This window comes from Ursus arctos, chromosome X (assembly GCF_023065955.2).
Source record: "Ursus arctos isolate Adak ecotype North America chromosome X, UrsArc2.0, whole genome shotgun sequence".
Classification (NCBI taxonomy): Eukaryota; Metazoa; Chordata; class Mammalia; order Carnivora; family Ursidae; genus Ursus; species Ursus arctos.
Genome location: NC_079873.1, coordinates 30,587,695 through 30,608,330, shown reverse-complemented (window position 1 = coordinate 30,608,330; position 20,636 = coordinate 30,587,695). Strand labels below are relative to the sequence as shown.

Below are 20,636 nucleotides of genomic sequence, written 5' to 3'. Positions count from 1 at the left end.
TTGTCGTCTGATTGCTGTTGCAAGGACTTCTAGTACTATGTTGAATAATAGTGGCGAGAGTGGGCATCCTTGTCGAGTTCCTGATCTTAAGGGAAAGGCTTCCAGCTTTTCCCCATTGAGAATAATATTTGCAGTAGGCTTTTCATAGATGGCTTTTATGAGACTGAGAAATGTACCTTCTATTCCTACACTCTGAAGGGTTTTAATCAGGAAAGGATGCTGTATTTTGTCAAATGCTTTTTCGGCATCGATTGAGAGGATCATATGGTTCCTGAGTCTTTTCTTGTTGATATGATGTATCACACTGATTGATTTGCGAATATTGAACCACGCTTGCATCCCAGGTATGAATCCCACTTGATCGTGATGGATAATACTTTTAATGTACTGTTGGATTCTATTAGCAAGTATCTTGTTGAGGATTTTGGCATCCATATTCATTAGGGAAATCGGTCTGTAATTCTCCTTTTTGAGGGGGTCTTTGCCTGGTTTGGGGATCAAGGTAATATTGGCCTCATAGAATGAGTTTGGTAGCTTTCCTTCTGTTTCTATTTTTTGAAATAGCTTTAGGAGAATAGGTATTATTTCTTCTTTGAATGTTTGGTAGAATTCCCCAGGAAAACCGTCCGGGCCTGGAGTTTTGTTATTTGGAAGGTTGTTTATCACTGACTCAATTTCTTCATAATTAATTGGCCTGTTTAAGGAATCAATTTCTTCCGGTTTCAATCTTGGTAGTTTATAGGTTTCCAGGAAGGATTCCATCTCTTCCAGATTGCTTAGTTTATTGGCATATAGCTGTTGATAAAAATTTCTAATAATCCTTCCAATTTCAATGGTGCTCGTCGTGACCTCTCCTTTTTCATTCATAATTTTAATAATCTGGGTCCTTTCTCTTTTCTTTTGGATAAGTCTTGCCAGTGGTCTGTCAATTTTATTGATTCTCTCAAAGAACCAGCTTCTAGTCCTGTTGATCTGCTCTACTGTACTTCTGGTTTCTGCTTGATTGATTTCAGCTCTAATTTTGGTCAACTGCTTCCTCGTGTGTGGTTTAGGCCTGTCCCTCTGTTGCTGTTCCAGCTTCTTGAGGTGAGAATATAAAAACTGCATTTTAGATTTTTCTATTCTTTTGAGTGAGGCTTGGATGGCTATGTATTTCCCCCTTAGGACTGCCTTTGCAGTATCCCATAGGTTTTGGACTGTTGTATTTTCATTCTCATTGGTCTCCATAAATTGTTTTATTTGATTTTTGATTTCCTGGTTTATCGAGTCATTCCTGAGCAGGATGGTTCTTAGTCTCCAAGTGTTTGAGTTTCTTCCAAATTTTTCCTTGTGGTTGAGTTCCAATTTCAGAGCGTTGTGGTCTGAGAATATGCAGGGGATAATTTCAATCTTTTGGTATCGGTTGAGACCTGTTTTGTGTCCCAGAACATGGTCTATTCTTGAGAATGTTCCATGGGCATTAGAATAGAATGAGTATTCTTTGGTTCTGGGGTGTAGTGTTCTATATATATCTATGAGGTCCAACTCGTTGAGTATGGCATTCAAAGCCTTTGATTCTTTGCTTAGTTTTTGCCAGGGTGTTCTGTCTATTTCTGATAGTGGAGTGTTGAGGTCCCCTACTATTAATGTATTTTTATTTATATGTCTCTTTATTCTGGTTAAGAGTTGGCTTGTGTATCTTGCTGCTCCCCTGTTGGGGGCATATATATTTATAATTGTCATATCCACTTGTTGAATACTTCCCTTAAGAATAATATAGTGCCCTTCTGCATCTCTAACTATAGTCTGTAGTTTAAAATCCAATTTATCTGATATGAGAATTGCTACCCCAGCTTTCTTTTGAGGTCCATTTGCGTGAAAGATGGTACTCCATCCCCTCACTCTCAGTCTGAATGCATCTTTGGGTTTGAAATGAGTCTCTTGTAGACAGCAAATGGATGGGTCATTTCTTTTTATCCAATCTGCAACCCTGTCGCCGGCGTTTTATGGGATGGTTCAAACCATTTACATTAAGACTGATTACTGAGAGATATGATTTTAATGTTGCCATGTTGCCAGTAAAGTCTTTGTTTGTATTGGCTGTGACTTTCTGTTCTGTATCACTCTTGGGGCCTTTTTACTTTTATAGAACCCCCCGTAATATCTCCTGTAGGGCTGGTTTCGTGGTTACAAAATTGGTTAGTGACTGGCGATTCTGAAATGTCTTTATTTCTCCATCAATTCTGAATGACAGCCTTGCTGGATAACGGATCCTTGGCTGCATGTTTTTCTCTGAAAGAGCTTTAAATATGCTCCCCCAACCCTTTCTCTCATTCCAGGTCTGTGTAGACAGGTCTGACGTAATTCTGATGCTTTTGCCTTGGTACGTGAGAAATTTCTTTGCCCTGGCCGCTTTCAATACTGTATCCTTGCATCTAATATTTGCGAATTGCACTATGACGTGACGTGGTGTAGGTTTGTCATGGTTGAGCTTGGGAGGGGTCCTCTCTGCCTCTTGGATACGAATGTTTGTTTCCCTAGCTAGATTAGGGAAGTTTTCAGCTACAATTTGTTCAGATATCTCTTCTAGACCTCTGTTTTTCTCCACCCCCTCGGGGATGCCGATGATTCTAACATTGGATCGTTTCATTGAGTCAGTAATCTCCCGTAACCTACATTCGTGGGCGTGGATTTTTTTAAGACCATCTTCTATTTTCATTTTTTCCTCTATTAACCCATCCTCCAATTCACTAAGCCGTTCCTCTGCTTCTGCGACCCTGGCCGTCAGAGCCTCTAGTTTTGCCTGCATTTGGCTCATAGAATTTTTAATTTCTGTCAGATTCGCTCTCATTTCTGTCCTTAGGGATTCTATATTCTCAGTAACCTTTTCGTTAATAGTTTTTTCAATTCTACTCATCATTTTGACCATCGTTACTCTGAATTCCATTTCTGATAATTTGGTTACATCCATATCCATTATTTCTGTGGCAGAGGCCACAGAATCACTGTCTTTTCTTTGCTGGGGGGGGGCTTCTCCTTCTTGTCATTCTGATGAAGAGAGGTTGCGGGGTTTCCAGAGCCCAAATTATTGACTGGGTCCCAGGCCGTGCCCCTTGTTTTATAGGGATCTTAGGGATGTGGGCTTCTTCTTTAAAGATTTTATTTATTTATTTATGTGGCAGCCAACCAGCGAGAGAGGGAACAGAAGCAGGGGAGTGGGAGAGGAAGAAGCAGGCTCCCAGCGGAGGAGCCCGATGAGGGACTCCTTTCCGGAACCCTGGGATCACGCCCTAAGCCGAAGGCAGGCGCTCAATGACTGCGCCACCCAGGCGCCTCGGGTTGTGGGCTTCTTGATTTTTCAGCCTGCCTTCTGCGTTCTGGGGGAGGGGCCTGCCGCGCCGATACTCAGGCAGCCATGTTTGGGTAGAGTCTCGGCGTCCCCTGCGAGGGGGGATGGGGACGGGCACTCCCTGAGCCGGTATTTCCAGGCTTTTGTTCTCTGGCAGCTTTCCCTGGCGGTTTGCTGTGCCTCTTCTGAGAGTCAGAGCAGCAGCGGCCAAATTTCAGCCTCTGTCACAGAACAGAGGGATTGCGGCCCGTTCTCTACTAATGTTCTGGCCACTTTAACTCTGTTTCTGTTGGTGCTGCTCAACCCTGCAGCGTCCCGGGATGTGCGCCCCACACCCGGCGTCCCAGCCCTCACTTCCAGGGCCGGCGCGTCTCTGTCCTTTGTGTTTCTAACGCCGCCAGCCGCCCCGCGCGCGCTCCGGAAGCTCCCGGTCTCAGTCTGGATCCAGTGAGCGCACCGGGATTCCGGTGTTCCGCGAGATGCCTGGTGGCGCGCGCACCCGCTCACGGTCTCAGTCTGCTGTTTTGCGGGTGCCGTCCGCGAGCCCCGCCCGCTCCCCCGTGCAAGTGGCTACCGCTTCCCGGCGCCAGAACGCGGCGGCTCCCTCCCCCTTCCGTTTATCTTCCGATATCTGTGCGTGGTTTCACGGCTCCCCGCTTCGTACCTCAATACTCAGTGCTGGAGATGTTCATTTGTAGAGATCCAGATGTATCTTCCTGCGTCTCAGGCTGGTTCCGTGGTTGTTTAGGCTGGTCTGCTACCTATCCAGCTCGACTCGGAGGACCGGCTGAAAACGGTGTCTCCTACTCCTCTGCCATCTTAACCTCAATTCGACTGATCAAAGATTTTAAAGCAGCCGTCTTCAACACAAAGTAAAATAAAAGCTTGAACAAGCAATACGTTCATGGTTGAAACAACAGAGAATATCAGCAAAGAAATAGAAAGTCTCAACAAAGAAATGGACGATATAGGGAGGAGTCAAATTTTAGAAGTGAAAAACACAATAAATGAAATTTTAAAAACCCATTGTTTGAGCCCAACAGTACAAGGGTGGGAACAGAAAAAAAGACTACTGACTAATCTGAATACCAGAGTAAAGGCGAATTTGAAAAAAAAAAATGAACAGAGCCTCAGGGACAGAAATCTAATATTCATGTCATCAGAACAAGAGGAGAAAAAAAAGATAGGGCTGAAAATGTACTTGAAGAAATAATGGAGGAAAACTCCCAAAATTTGACAAATGACCTACAACTGCAGATTGAAGAAGTTGATAAAATTCTAAACAGCATAAATCCAAAGCAATCCATACCAACACACATCACAGTCAAATTTCTGAAAAACAAAGATAAAGGGAAAGTCTTGTGAGCATCTACAGAGAAATGACACCTTACTTAGAGGGGGAAAAACGACAATAACGACAATGAACTTGTCATTAGAAACCATGGAGGCACAAAGAAAGTGGCACATTTTTTAAGCGCTGAAAGGAAAGAACTGTAAACCTAGAGTCCTGTATCCAGTGAAAATATTGTTCAGAAAGGAAGCAGCAGCCCAGATAGTCTTAGACAAGGGTAAATTAGTGGAATTTGTTACCCAAAGACCGACTGTAAAAATAAAGGTGAATGAAATTTCTCCAAGCAGAAAGGTTGTTATAGAAGAAGGAACACTGGAGGGGCGCCTGGGTGGCTCAGTCGTTAAGCGTCTGCCTTCAGCTCAGGGCGTGATCCCGGTGTTCTGGGATCGAGCCCCACACCAGGCTCCTCCACTGGGAGCCTGCTTCTTCCTCTCCCACTCCCCCTGCTTGTGTTCCCTCTCTCGCTGGCTGTCTCTCTGTCAAATAAATAAATAAAATCTTTAAAAAAAAAAGAAAAAGAAGGAACACTGGAACATAAGAAGGGAAGAAAGAATACAGTGCACAAATATATGGGTAAATACTATAGACTTTCCTTCTCCTATTGAGTTTTCTAAATTACGGATGTGGGATGAAAAATTATAACACTATCTGATATGGTTCCAAATATATGTAGAGAAAATATTATAAAAATTACATAAAGGGAGATAAGGATGTTACACTTGACTCAAACTAATAAAACGATGATACCAACAAACTGTGATGAGTTATGAATATATAATAAGAAAGCTATCATAACAAAGTTATACAAAGAGGTACTCTTAAAAACACTTTAGATTACTCAAAATGGTGTTTAAAAATGTACAAATAATCCATTGTAGGACAGGAAAGTCAACAGAGAAACAAAAAGTGGAGTGAACAAAGAGAAATTTAAAAATAAAATGGAGAGGAAAGGTAGGGAGAAAACTAGTATTTTTCTAACAGTAGGAAAGAAACCAGGGGTATCATTACAGACCCTGCAGGCATCAGAAGGTGAAGAAGGGAATAATGCGAAAAATGTCTACACATATACATTTACCAACTCAGTTGGCAAGGATGTGCAGAAATCGAAACCTTTGTGCGTTGCTATTGCAAATGTAAAATGGTGCAGGCACTATGGAGAAGAGTATGGTGGTTTCTCAAAAAATTAGAAATAGAATTACCATATAATCCAACAATCCCACTGCTGGGTAGATACCCAATAACTGAAAGCAAGGCCCCAATATTCACACACAAATTTGTATACAAGTATCTGTACACCCAGGTTCATAGTGGCACTATTCACAAGAGCCAAAATGTGGAAGCAACCCAAGTGTCCACTGATGGATGACTGGATAAACAAAATGTGGTATCAACATACAATGGAGTATTATTCAGCCTTAAAAAGAAGGAAATTCTTTCGTATGCTACAACACGAATGAACCTGGAGGACATTATGCTGAGTGAAATAAGCCAGTCATAAAACGATAAAGGCTATATGATTCTACTTATGTGAGGAATCTAGAGTAGCCAAATTCCTAGAGACAGAAATAGAATGGTGGTTGCCAGCGCTGTAATGAGAGGAGAATGGGGAGTTATTGTTTAGTGGGTATGCAGTTGGAAGGAGGAGACGTGTTCTGGGAGAGACGTTGGTAATCATTACACAGCAATGTTAATGTACTGAATGCTGCTGAACTGTACACTTAATGCTTAAAATGTCAATTTTATGGGTACCTTACCACACATACACACAAAAATGTTAAAATGAGAAAAAGTACCTCACTCAGATATATAAATAAGGTACCCCATGGTATTTATTTCTATGTCTGGCTATACACTTTTCTGCCTCACCCCAACTTGGTCAGACCCAGTAACATGTGGTGGCCATCCACATCGTATATCCCTTCTTCCATGTATTAGGATTCTTGTGCTTCCTCTTTAAACAGATCCAGAAGGAAATCTTTTGGTAAACTCATTTAGAGTCTAGAATTAGTGCCTGAATTTTAAGTGTAAAGGAGCTGTCAAGATTCAGGTGTAATTCAAAGATAAGCAATACAGACAGACCTCCCCAGTGATATGAACAAGCCACTGGAATGGTATTAGTAAGCAGGACACATCATAGCATCTCCAGTTTGTCTCTCCAAGTCCACTTAACTTATTCTCTCTCTGAAGTCGGGTCTTACTGATGTTTTGCCTGCTATATACATTGCCCACCCCCAGCTCCCAAGTTTACCTAACCAAATAACTGAGACCAAAAGAACCTCTTTGGTCCCAATGCCAAATTCCTAGAGAGGGAATCTGATTGTTTTTCCCAGGTCAGTTCCTTACTCTTTATCCAACTGACTGTGGGGTCATGTGGGAGGAAGAATATGAATATTGAGGACTCAGATCTAGAGTCCAGGGATATTCGCCTTTTGAAAGAGATGATGTGCAACATGGAACTATTGGTAACAGAGAATTATAGGCATGAATGAAGCAGATAACTTTGGATGAACACTACCTTAGGGTCTCACAAAGACTGCTCACCTGCGCATGCAGTGAGGATGACCTTATCTGTTACGCAGATGTCAGAAGTTCCTACATCAGGATTAGAGGATGGCAGTGATTCATCAGTTCCTGTTGGTACCTCCCCCATACTCTTAATACTCATTGTGCAGTACCTGACAATCCTGCCCCACTGCAAATTTCTGCCCAAGGGTTTTCTTTCACTCTTGTGAAATGTTTTATAGTAAGCATGGCCGCGGTACTCAAAGAGATTAAAACTTAACATTCAAGAGTGAACAAGCAAATATTAAACAAGAAGTTAAGTATATTAAAAAGGTAAATATAAAAAACTTACTAAATATGAGAAATAATAACTATCAGAATAGACATGAAAACCAATAGGATAAACTCTAAGCAGAACATTGCTGAAGAAATTATTACTGACTTGGAAGATAGCACTGAATACTTAACCTACCACACAGCAAAGAGATAAGAGGTAAAATACATGCAAAAAATTCCCCCAAGATCTAGTGATGTCCTTTACACTGAAACTTTAGGCCCTGATCTCTTGGGATACCTTTTCAGAATAAACAGAATACAGGCACTGGCAGATAAGGAATATGTGATAAGATATTAACTGAGAATTTTCTGCCATTGAAGAGAGTAAAGTACTCAAATTGATAGTATACTTTGAGTACCAACTATAATAATAATTAATAATAATAATAACAACAACAAAATAACGACATGATAAATCCATTGCTAGATATACAATAGAGACATTTTTAGGAAATCAAGCATGAAAGAAAAAAATCTTAAAGCTAAAAAGAAATGTCAGTTTACCTAAAAGTTAACAACTTGACATACAACAGACTTCTCATTATAAACAAGGAAGGCCATAGAAAATAGCTTCAGGGGCGCCTGGCTGGCTCAGTCGGAAGAGCACGAGACTCTTGATCTCGGGGTCGTGAATTTAAGCCCCCTGTTGGGTGTACAGCTTACTAAAAAAAAATAGATAAACTTGAAAAAAAGAAAAGAATATAGCTTTAAAGTGCTGAGATAATAGCTTCAAAGCGCTGGGGAGAAAAATAATTATGAACTCAGAATTCTATACGAAGAAAAAGTGTAATTCAAAAGTAAGGACAAAATGAAGACATTTTTAGAAATACAAAGACTGAAAGAAGTTGTGTGAAAGGTGAAATGAAATGGGGTCACTTATGTCCGGGGGTTTTAAAATGGAACTGGGAGGCCATTAAGGTGGTGGGCCTTATGCACGTCCTCACTGGGTGGAACTGTCAAATTTGAACTGGGCCAAATAGCAAATACTCCAAGAACTCAGACGGAACACCTGCAGTTTTGCTACAGTAATGCATATTTGCTTAGTGATAGCCTTGGCAACCAATTATATTCAGCCCAAGATTAGCATCCTGCCACCATCACCAATCAAAATTCTTTGTAAACAACATATACAAGCATCCCCTTTTGTCTTTAAAAACCTTTCACTTTTGTTTGTTCCCTGAGGGGACGCGATTTGGGATGTTGCCCAAATCTGTGCTCCCCGAACTGCAATTCCAAGACACCAAATAAATGCTTTTACTTCAGCTCTGCCTCTTTTGTCAGTCAACAATTGCTACAAACAAAACCTTGCAATATTGATTTTGGTTAGAAAAAAAGACCCTGAATGAAGAACACTTTTTTCTTCCTGCAAGTATGTTTCAACAATCTGTTTACAGGGAGGTTGGAAAGGACCCAAAATTTTCCCCAGGCTTCTTACAACCCCACTTTAACCCTTTCCTTTCCAGCGGTAAATAACCTACATTGTCCTGTCTATTCTTCAGGAACTGTGCTATATGGTTGGTTGGGTCAGCGGGCACAAGACCCCTGACTGGTGTACCCCAAAGTCGGGAGCAGGATCTAGATGTGTTTTCTTCCTTTAGCCAGTGTCTTCTCAGTTTACACCACTGCCTCTTTTCTCTGCTTGTTACTCTTAAAATGTTTTTCAGAGTTTTATTTATGCCCCTCTTTTCTTCCTCAATATTGCATCTTAACGTGCGAACCCTAGATAAACACATATGAAAATGCAGAGTCTGGCAGGTAGCCCCAAATGTACTGAATCCGAACGAAGAAGAATGACCCTCATAACTCTTGCCAAATAAAGATCTGAGGCTGCAAAGCAAACTGCAGGTTTATGTGGGGTCTTTAGGAATTCAAATATGGCAGACACAGGTTTAGGAGAAGCCTAAAATGCGCTCCAAGGAGGGAGGAGAAAAATAAAGTTTATAGAGGCAAAAATAATTAGCATTGGTATATATACGATAGGTTACTTTGCTAGTTGCTTGGTTGTAGTAAAGAGAAACAAGCCTCATTCTGAGAATTCCAGCAGGCTGTGGCAGTCTGTGATTGGCACAGTCTAAAGGCTCCATGTTTCTTGGGGTGTCAACCTGCGTAAGACCAGCCTCCCCAGGGGCCTTCCAGGTCCAGTTTAGGGCCCCCTGACATCCCTACTTCCTTTCAAATGTTTTTTTCTCTCTCTCTCTCTCTCTCTCTTTTTTTTTTTTTTTTTACAGATTTTATTTATTTATTTGAGAGAGAGAGAGCACGCAAGCATGAGCAGGGGGAAGGGCAGAGGGAGAGGGAGAAGCAGGCTCCCCCCCGAGCAGGGAGCCCAAATTGGATGCAGGGCTCCAACCCAATCCAAGAAAGGGGTTGGGGGTAATCACGACCTGAGCCGAAGGCAGAGGCTTAACCAATTGAGCCACCCAGGCTCCCCCTTTCCAATGTTTCTGTTCACACTTTGCATTTTTAGCAGTCAACTTAGATAACTCTAATGCATAATAGAGCTTGAGAACCACTGCTCTTATAAGCTTCCTATGAGCATGATCATGCATAGCTTTGCTTTTGACTCATATCAATTCACCAATAAGTCACAAAATTTTGTATCAGAATCACACCCATGTTCTAAGTTCCATATGACTATATCTACCTGTTAACTGGCCATTTCAATATACATATTCTGTATTTCCCCAAAGCAGTAAATTCTAATTTGAACCCATTTTCTCCCCCTTCATTTCATGTAGTCCCTGAGCTAAGTTTGTGAGTCACGTTAAGCTCTTCTGTTCCCACCTACGTTTGTTCTCACATTTTCTATCACTCCCCAAATCACTTATCCTGAGCTCCAACCACTACTTGCTTGTCTCGGGACATGCTATATTCTGTCACATTTGTATGCTTTGGCACATGTTCTTCCTCCCAGACCGAGAGGTCATACTCCCCTTCTATACCTGGAACACTCCAACTCCATTAGTATCCTCGTCAAATCCGACGTCTTCCTTGAGGTCTCTTCTCACTCCCTAGCCAGGTCCCCACCTCTGTGTTTTTATACTAAGGTCTCAATCACAACACCTTTCCATATGGTCTGGAAACTACCTGCTCACGCCTGTCTTCTCCATTGGTCAGGGGGCACTTGCAGGAAAGGTCTGATCAGGGTTCATTTGTTTTTATATCAAGGTTGAGTAGCTTGGAGCAGTACTTAACACCTGTTTAATAAGTAAGGGCATAAACACATGAGTGAATTAATAGATATTTGATCAAGTTTCAAAGAATCTACAATCAAATTCCAAGACAGCACATGTGTATATAAGAATCCGCAGTCTTAGCAGACATGGAACTTCTAGATTCCCAGAAAAATCTTATCTTTCATTCTATAGGAAATTCACTTGCTAATGAGCAAATTGTGGTCCTCAAATAAGAAACTCCAAGTAAAACCTCTTACTGCTTTTTCAGACTCCTTTTTCAATATGAAGATATAAACGTTAGCACACTATAGCATGTTCTTTGTCCTCTAGAGATAATGAGGAAGTTTGTGGATATTGTTAGACTTCTTTCTGGTTACTTGCCCTACTCCCCCATGTAACTGCTCTAGTCTCTGAATTAATTTGATGCCTTTTGGTCTTAGGGACCATTGGTATTCACAAGCGCCAGACTAAGAAATAGTGGAAAGTATATAATGCAACGGTTTCAAATTATTGGAGAATTTCAGATAGGAGAGCAATTGTGATTCTCAGAAGGCTCAATATAAGAGGTTTAAGATTATTTAAATATTATGCATTACCATAAACATCAAAATATAAACACCAATATAAACACCATATGTTCATGGCAAATATGATTTTACTTTCCTAAGGATTTGGGGAAGTTTTATAAAGGCTTCGTGAGAAATACACTCAGAGACTGCCCAAACCCCTCCTCACACACACACAGTACAGCAGAAGAAAGGACAGACAATCTATAACTCTACTCAAAGAAATATCTTGAGAGAGCCAGAGAAAAAGAAAGGCTTTTGGAGATTCACAGATTTTTAGCTTTTGTCCTATTTGGGGATGGCAAATCTGGGGTACATGGGCTTCTACTCTCCTCTACTTCAATACCTGCAGACAAGACTAATTGATTGCATAGATGTGTTCCTAGAATTCCACTTTACACCTTGGGAAGAAGTTCTAATCAATATACAGTGGTTCCTAAAGGCCATTCCTGCTCTAGTACAGAGTTGCCAATTTTTTTCTGTAAAGTACCAGAGAGTAAATATTTAAAACTTTGTAGCTATATGGTTTCTGTCCATTGGAGCTCACGGTTACAGCATGAAAGTAGCCACAGACAATACACAAAGGCATGACTGTGGCTATGCTTTCATAAACTTTATTTATAGATAATGAAATTTGAATTTTAAAAAAAGATTTATTTATTCATTATTTTGGAGGGAGAGAGAGCGCGCAAGGGATGGGGGGGCTGAGGGAGGGGGAGAGTGAGAATCCCAAGCAGACTCCCCTCTGAGCACAGAGACCAACACGGGGCTGATTCCACAACGCTGAGATCATGACCTGAGCTGAAATCAAGAGTCGGATGCTGAAGCTACTGAGCCACCCAGGCGCCCCTGAAATTTGAATTTTATGCAATTTTCTTGTGTTATTCAATATTCATCTATTAATTTTTTCAATCATTTAAAAATGTAAAAATCTTTATCTGTTGGTAGGTATATAAAAATAGGTAGTAGACTAGGTCTATAGTTTGCCAATTCTTGTCCTAGTGTAGTTGTTTTGTTTTGCACATAAGAAAATAGGGCACAGAAAGGGTAAGTGATTTCCTTAAAACCATATGAATGAATAATTTGTGGCACAGCCAGTCATTTTATGCCAAATTCTCTTCAAGATGGTCCGTATTTGCTGTGTATTGGTATATTTTTCCTGAATGATAAGTACCGAGCAAAATACTCTCCTTTACTTTGAGAAAATGCATTGTCCCCAGGATCATTTTGAAATATATCTATATTATTCAAAGACTCAATATAGGAGTGGATGGACTACATATACTTACATGCACTGATTTTTAAGCTGAAATCATTTTGTTTACTACAAATGTACCCCTGTACCTTAAAAGTGAACCAATCCCAAGAATTGCAACTAGTCCAATTTAAGAGACATACATAACAGAAATCAGGTGCAACATATTCAGAGAATAGATTTAGTCAGAGTTTAAAAACTAAAATAGAGAAGGCCTATTATAATTGAAACATTACTCATCAGAAATGTTCTAAAAGATGAAAGAACAATCATGAAAATATGTTCAATTCTACTTAAGGCCAAGAAATATTTTGGGAAAAAAAGTATTTATTTATTCTTCAACATCAAAGGTGCACCCTTGATGATAGAGGACACCCCTGTCCTTACGAGTTTAGCATTTTCACGGACAAAATTGCGCCGACGAACTGGCTTGCTCTGAGAGCTCTCATTAGTAGTGTCAATTTTGGCTTTTACATTCATCGGTGGCACGGTAACTTGAGGTAACCCATTGATATTGTACAACCAGTACATGTCCGGTGTCTAGAAATAAAGAGGGGGAGATTTTACATGAAATAGTTAGGTACTGAGAAAGCTATAGGAAAAAGTTTACCAAATTAATAGGGTCTCTCTTCTCCATGCAAGGTATGCGAAAGGTACAAAACTAAAAGTGTGCCAGTAGTAAATAATTAACATGGGAAATAAATTCAAGAAAGCATTTAGCTTTATGAATTAAGAACCACTCACTAAAAAGTCTCTCAAAGTTAGAGGTCTACCCTGTGGGTGAAATAAGCATCCATGTGATCTAAGGGGAAGCAATCTATTTTCTTTGCATGAAACTGTTGCCCAGCATGAACTATGTAACTAACCAAAACCATACTTTGCAAGAAGAACTTACATGACAATTTAAGCATGGCTACAGAACTGACTGGTAAAATATGTTGAGCTTCTTTTTTTGAGATTATGAAAGTCTATAGTTAATCAAACAATTTGAAATTACTGAGAATTGTGTAAAATCATTAATGACAGTTATAATCTAAATCCAAGTTAGTCCAACTTAGGGATTTATTTAAAAAATCTATCTTTTTTTTCCTGCATATATGCACAGGATCGCAATACTGAATTACACAGTCTAGCATTTTCTGCGTGTTTATGTTCTTACTTAAATCCCACTGCTCTTGCAGAATTTCTGGTGTTGTGTGTATGTAGGTCTTCTTCCCCACAAGAAGACTTGTACCATGCATGTTCAGAAAACTCATTTAGGATAAATCCAGGCTAAGTGGATATTGCAACAACATCAGTCAGGGCTTAAGGGGTGATGTGATATTAATCGAAGAATGTAAGTGCAGCACTTCCTTACACATCTGGAATGACCCTGTTTTAATCAGAACTGGCCCTTCTATCCAGTGTCCATAGTAATTGTGTATTCTGAATCAAGGAGTCAAAAGGAGAACTAACCAAGGACTATACAGTAACTGGGTTAAATAACATTTTACTTCATATAGGATGTTCAACTTGAAAAACAAAGCTACCTTTTGGTGATTGTGCATATGTCAGTGTAAATTTGTACGTTACAGGTGACCCACTTCATGAGCACCTGTGCATGAGGTACTCGAAGGGACCTGCACCTCTGCCCCACGCTCAGTGGTGCTCGGGAGCGAGCTCCATGAAGGAATGTGCACTCCTATCTGGAATGTAGTAGGTACAAATGGGAACAACACCCAGGGCTTTGTACCTTCGCCTGACGTATCTCCAAGACCCTTTGCAAATAATTATCTATCAGGACACTATTTTTAAAATCCTAAATGTTATTGTATGCATTTCAATTAAGATTCAAATAGGTTTGCCATAAGTGATGCTGAGTGTGTGTGTGTTTATATATAATCCAAATATAAAATAAATTTGTAAGAAGTCATTCACGACCTTTATTCCAACACTCTATGGTAATAAGAATATGTTTATTTAAAAAAAATTAATTATTACAGTTCTCATTTCTATAGTTAACTTTCTTCAAGTTGTAAATAAATACAATGACTCATTATGTTTTTGAGAACACTTTAAAGATAGAGCTCTGTATCTTCCACTCTGAACCTCCCTTTGAAAATATAAATTAAAAAGCTTAAGTTAAAATAGTATAAGAATAAATCAATACCTCCATGTCACTAGTGCCTCTGAGAATCACTGTTGGTTTTTACAAAAGAATGTCAAATTGACAATTATACTCCTCAACTACTTATTTAAAGAAATTAAAAAAAAACCCTATTTTTTAAACAGATGAAATTTCCATATTTCAGTAATATCTTTCTAGTATGAAAAGAGATCAGCCAAAGCCAAAGACCTCATGGAATGAATGCTCAAAGCTATGCTTTGAAGGATACATTCTTATGAATGGAAACAGCCCATTAGCAGATGTGGGCTGTGCTGACCCACATCCCTCAGGTTTTCATTTCATCGTCTGCCCCGACATCCAATTGCTAATATTTCCATTTCATCGCCTGCCCCAACTTCCAACTGCCAGTATCTGTAACCTCTTGACTCAAGAGTTTTTCAGAAAACAGAACAAAACACAAAGTATCAACCCCCCTGCCCCCACTGCCAACTCTCTAGCCCCATCAGGTATAAATATTCTGCAGCGTATGTTCCACACTATTTTCCATAGAAATCCCATGGGATTAAATTCCAGTTGCCCACTGTGGTCACTGCCTTGATAAAGCACCCTTTACTGGGTTCCATTCCTTTTCTGTCTCATATCCTGGCTTCCCTGCATCTGTTTCTCGAGATCACATAGGAAATATGCTACTTGGATTCAAATCCCTATTTCAGGTCTGCTTCAGAGAAAATACAAACCAAGATTTATATATATAAATAAAATGCTATTTCTTACAGTTTCATGACAATGATTTATTCCTTTAAAAGCAATGAATTTACATACATATTACTTACGTCTGATTATGTCTCTAGTTATAACAGGTCCATCGATATTACTTTCATACAAGCTTTATATGCTTTTTCTAGGATAATTCTAATAGCTTTCATATTTTTGTATAAACTATTTAAGATTTATCATGTCCACCATGGAAAGCTTAGTGGACTATTTATTCTGTTTGAGTAACACTGTTTTTTGTAACAGTCTGATCAAGTTAACTTAAGTCTCTCAAAGCTAGTGCTATATGCCTTGTTTAAGAGTAGGGAAAAAGTAGTTTTTAATCATTCTAAATATGGTTTAATTGAAAGGGAACCCATGAGCCAACTTGCTAATGGTTTAATTGAAAGGAAACCCATGAACCAACTTGCTAATATAGTTGTTGAAGTTTCTGTAGGCTAATATTCAACTAAACTGTTCTTAAAGATCCTCATTTTTATTTCTAAGTAAAGCACAATGAAGGCCATTTGTTTCATATATAAGTATTAATTGATTTAATGCTTAAAATCAACAGTTTAAAAAAGATGATAATACCATATACAGTAATTTTTATTTAGATAATGAATTAACTTTTAAAATTCTTCACATTTATCATGTGAGACATCATGGTGCTGTCATTAAGAGCAGGGTTTTAGAACTGGACAATGTTTGAACCATGATTTCAAAATCACTGATTTGATATATGCAATAAGTTTTCTGAATCTCAAGGGCATTATACTCAGCATAGAAAGCCAATCTCAAAAGGTTACACAGAGTATGATTCCATTTATGTAATATTCTAGAAATTAGAAAATCACAGAGATGGAGAAAAGATTAGTGGCTGCCAGGGTAAAGAAGCAGTTACAGTATTGGATGTGACCATAAGGAGTTAGCAGGACACTGTTTCCATACTATTACCAGTTCCCACAGTTGTGTTGGAAGAGTTCTGTATCTCAGTTGTGACTGTAGTTATACAGATCTATACATGGGTTCAAATTGCCTAGAACCACACACACACACACACAATGTGAAAAATGCTGAAAATGAAATAAGGTCTCTAGCTTAGTTAACAGTATTTTGTCAATGTCGACTTCCTTCTTTAAATATATTACTATAGCTCTATAAAATCTCACCATTGGGAGAAGCTGGGAGAAGGATTCACAGGACTCTATGTACTATTTTTGCAACTTCTTGTAAGTTAATACTTTTTTTAAGTTAAAAAATAAGAGATTTATAAGTCAACTGAAAATTTGAACACTAAATGGATATTTGGTATGTTGTGATATTAAGGAACTGTAAATTTTTAGATGTGATAATGGTATCATGGTTATGATTTTGGTCTTTTGGAGATTAATAGGAAATAGGATGTCTGGGATTTTCTTCAAAATAATATGGAATATGGGGAAGGGGGTAGAAATATACTTGAACTGGCCATGATTTGTTAAGTGTTCATACTGGATGATGAATGTATGTAGATTAATTATTCTATTTCTGCTCACATTTGGAATTTTCCAAAATAAAAACAGAATCAACAAAATAGTGATTCCTTAAACACACTGCAATCTCAATCTTCCCCACATAAGCTTTATCAAACTGTACCACTTCGGACTACATGAAAATTTCACATTTTCATTTGATCCCATATGTCAACTTACTCTCTCACAGAAACCCTTCAATTCTGCTGCCAGTGATTTAACTGTCAAATCAACGTAGGGGAAACCAGGCACAGGCTTTGTTGGGAAAGGCTCCAACATATTTAATTTCAGAAAAGTTCACTGTGCACCAGGTAAAATAAACATCATTTTCATTTGTAAACCCGTTTTTAAATATATCATTTAATCCCCTTAGAGTCAGAGCATGTCCTTACTTCTTAGGGAGCAGGTCTGACATGATCGTTTTAAACCAAGCAGCTACATAGCAAAGGGCGATGTGCAGCAGGGCTCCAGAGGCTTTATATTTTTATTACCTGGGTTGTAAGAATCCCCAGAAAGATGAAAAATATAAATAATTTTCTTGAGACATATTCAACATTATTGTTTTCTCTATTCATTAAAACAGTAACAACACATTTGTCTGCCCACGGCACTGCCTCATTAGTGTGTGATTTAGAAGTCTAGTAAGCCCTTTGGCACAGTGGTTGTGTCTTGAAACACAACTACACGTCCTTTGTGTCCGTGCTACTGAAATAGACACTGGCAATAGGCATCTTTTCATAAATAATTTGAAAGTTGTCTTTAGCCTAAAAGTTATTAGTAAAATACATGTGTGAAATCTGATGGAGAAATTTTGCTTACTGCATAAATTTTCAAAATTGTGCTTACCTTAACTTTTAATAAGATGATCACTCAAGCCAACTTTCATATTAATGGCTCGCTACCTTGTGCTTTTCTCAATGCAAAATCAGCTTTATCTTCTACTTAATTTTCTTCATTTTAGACTTTAACATTTTGACAATACCTTATGCCTTAATTAAAGATTCCAAAATCTCTGTCTCAAATCACCTGAAGTCCTTGAATAGGTTATTTCAGATAAGAATATGTGAATATACAAATCATTTTACAGTCGATATTTATCTCTTTTGCATTTTCTTAATATGGAAGAGAAAGAATGTCTTACTTCCCACTGGTGATGATAATTTTTTTGTTATATTCCATATTTACAAGTTCTTTACTGGGCAAAAGGAAATTAAAACAAGACAGAGTACTTGAAAAATGTTGGCTTTTGCAAGGTAATGTTGCTATTCTGTACGTGGGTGAAACCTTTTCTCCTTTCATGCCTTTAGTGACATCAAACACCCCTGACTATTACCTTTATCGAACTCACCTCTATTGCTAACGTTGCTTTGTATTTCCGACTGTACATTCGGGGTTTAAAACCTACAAGGAGGACAGTTCCTTCAGTGCCAAAAGGAGGAAGTTCTCCAACCTGAGGTTTCACAAAAAATTCAGGATCACTGCCAGGTAGGAAGTATGCAGTGAACGGCTCAGGATTTCTACAACAAAAATATAAATATGAACCTTTAAATTTTATCATTACTCTTTGTGAGAACTTGATGGTTAGAATTCATATCCTGTTGCATAGGACTACAGTTAAACTTCAATGCTGCCATGCACCTGTGAGCCTAATGTTTGTTACTTTATAATAGTGAGAAGGCCTTTTAAAAATTACTGAAGAGTGTCATTCTTCCCAGGCTGACAAATGGAATCTTAAAGATTTTAAAAATTACGTCTCATGTTTTTAGTGTACAAAGAATAAAATGTTGTCCCTATAAAAATTTGAAGAACTCAATGTCCCAAATTAAAATGCAATCATTTGTAAATAAATTCATATCCAAAATGCATGGCTAGAACAGCTATCATGAAGCCTTTGTTTTTATTACTATTCCAATGTGATGGCTCACTCTCCTTTAGCTTTCCACTTTTGAAGGGAGATGAAAGTACTTTGCAGGTTCATTAAAGATTCTTGGGCCTGAAGATGAGTTGCTATGATCTGAAGCGAATTGAGCGACATTTAGGATTCAAGTGACCATTTTCTTTCTTTCTTTTTTTTTTTTTTAAGATTTTATTTATTTCTTTGACAGTGATAGAGATAGCCAGCGAAAGAGGGAACACAAGCAGGGGGAGTGGGACAGGAAAAAGCAGGCTCCCAGTGGAGGAGCCGGATGCGGGGCTCGATCCCAGGACCCTGGGATCATGCCCTGAGCTGAAGGCAGACGCTTAACGACTAAGCCACCCAGGCGCCCCTCAAGCGACCATTTTCATGTCAAGGGTGATTACATTTGAGATGAAGACAGCAAGAGAAGATGAGGAACTCCTCGGCAGAATAAAACAGGGGAGGACTACACTACACGGGAAGTTGTACATGAGGAATTTTAAATTCAAATGTTCTGGGGAGATGCAAGAAGAAGGTGAAGAACAGTTTCCTAGAACAGATCCAACACTGAATCATAGAAAAGGAGATGGGAGATTCAGGTTGGGACTCAGTGATGCACTCAGCAAATGTACTAAGTATCATCTCAGAGGGTTTGAGAAAGTGGACTATGGATATGGATGGGCCAGATTGGAATCCCAGCTCTATGTAGGGGCATAACTTTAGACAATTTACTTTTTCGTACCTCAGTTTTCATATCTGTTTAATGAATTTAATAACCTCTATAAAGCCATTAGATCAGTACCTGACAGGTGAGAATTGCTCTATAAGGATTGATATTAATATAATCATTATTATGATTGCTGTTGTTTTAAAACATTACCAGTGCTTATTACCAGGCAATGATGCATGATGCAAGAAACTTAAAAAGTGTATAAAACAGAATACTCAGGGGTTCTGGTGGAACAGGAAGACCCAGACCCTCTCTTTTCCCAAGGAACGATACAAAGACCAATTCCCATTGTGAGAAATTCAGAAAGCAGTTAAGAGACTTCTGCCTTCCAGGTGAATACGGAATCAGCTGGCTTGAAGTCCGCAGGAAGATTTGTGGCATGCTCTCACCGCAGTCTGCCCTCCACACCAGTGCAACAGCACATGATTGGGAGAAAATTCTCAGCTTCCATTTTTCCCTGGGGAAGGAAAGAGAAGAGTAGACCAAATATCCAACAACTGGATTTCTGGTTGGAATGTGAAGGGGTACTGCCTGAGGGAATGCTTCTGTCTTGCTTGTCTTGAAGTACTGATGGGACCTGACATACTGTAGAAGCACAGGGGCTTCTAGAAATAAGCTGGGCAGGGTGCTGGTGCTCCAGAGGTCCCAGCAGGTTGGTACAGCTGAGAAGCCTCTCCCTGAGTGTGGAAAAAGAAGAGTGGAACATGTGTCGAACTTTCTGGCTTTTCAGTGGGCTGCTCAACGTTCTGGTTTAAGTCTCTCCTGTCTCAGAGAACCGACAGAACTTGGCGAAATCTAGATACCTAAAGGCTACTAAGGAAAAAAAGAAGAGGATCTAGTTGGTGTATTGCTGCTTCAGAGTGCCAGGGCACAGAAGACAGACAGCAAAGAGAGCAAGAGGTTAGGAACACCTGAAAAAATAGAAACCAGCAAACGCCTCTAATTAGTAATCTTTACACGCAAGTTCAGACACATATACTCACAAAAAAGATCTGAGGTGTCCCCAGGATCTCTAGTTGGTCTGAGTGGTGAAGATCTTTCCCTGCATGAAGCTAGTCTATGGAGACTGAGAGAGGTGGTTATTTTTTTCAAATGTGTGGATATCAACACAAAGTTACAAA

General features: G+C 39.2%; 1 protein-coding gene and 1 pseudogene across 1 annotated transcript in view; one reads left to right on the top strand and one right to left on the bottom strand.

Annotated features, from left to right (window-relative positions):
- The window catches only part of LOC113265815 (60S ribosomal protein L6-like), an 89,140-nt pseudogene extending 77,969 nt beyond the window's left edge, over positions 1–11,171 (top strand).
- Positions 11,172–12,841: 1,670 nt separating this feature from the next.
- Positions 12,842–20,636, bottom strand: part of CFAP47 (cilia and flagella associated protein 47) — a 478,944-nt gene continuing 471,149 nt past the window's right edge. Inside the window, exons 63-64 of the mRNA XM_048213784.2 lie at positions 18,237–18,405; positions 12,842–13,054 (exon numbers count right to left, since the gene is read on the bottom strand). Coding sequence (XP_048069741.1) covers positions 12,842–13,054; positions 18,237–18,405 — 382 coding nt within the window. The remainder of the gene's footprint in view (positions 13,055–18,236; positions 18,406–20,636) is intronic.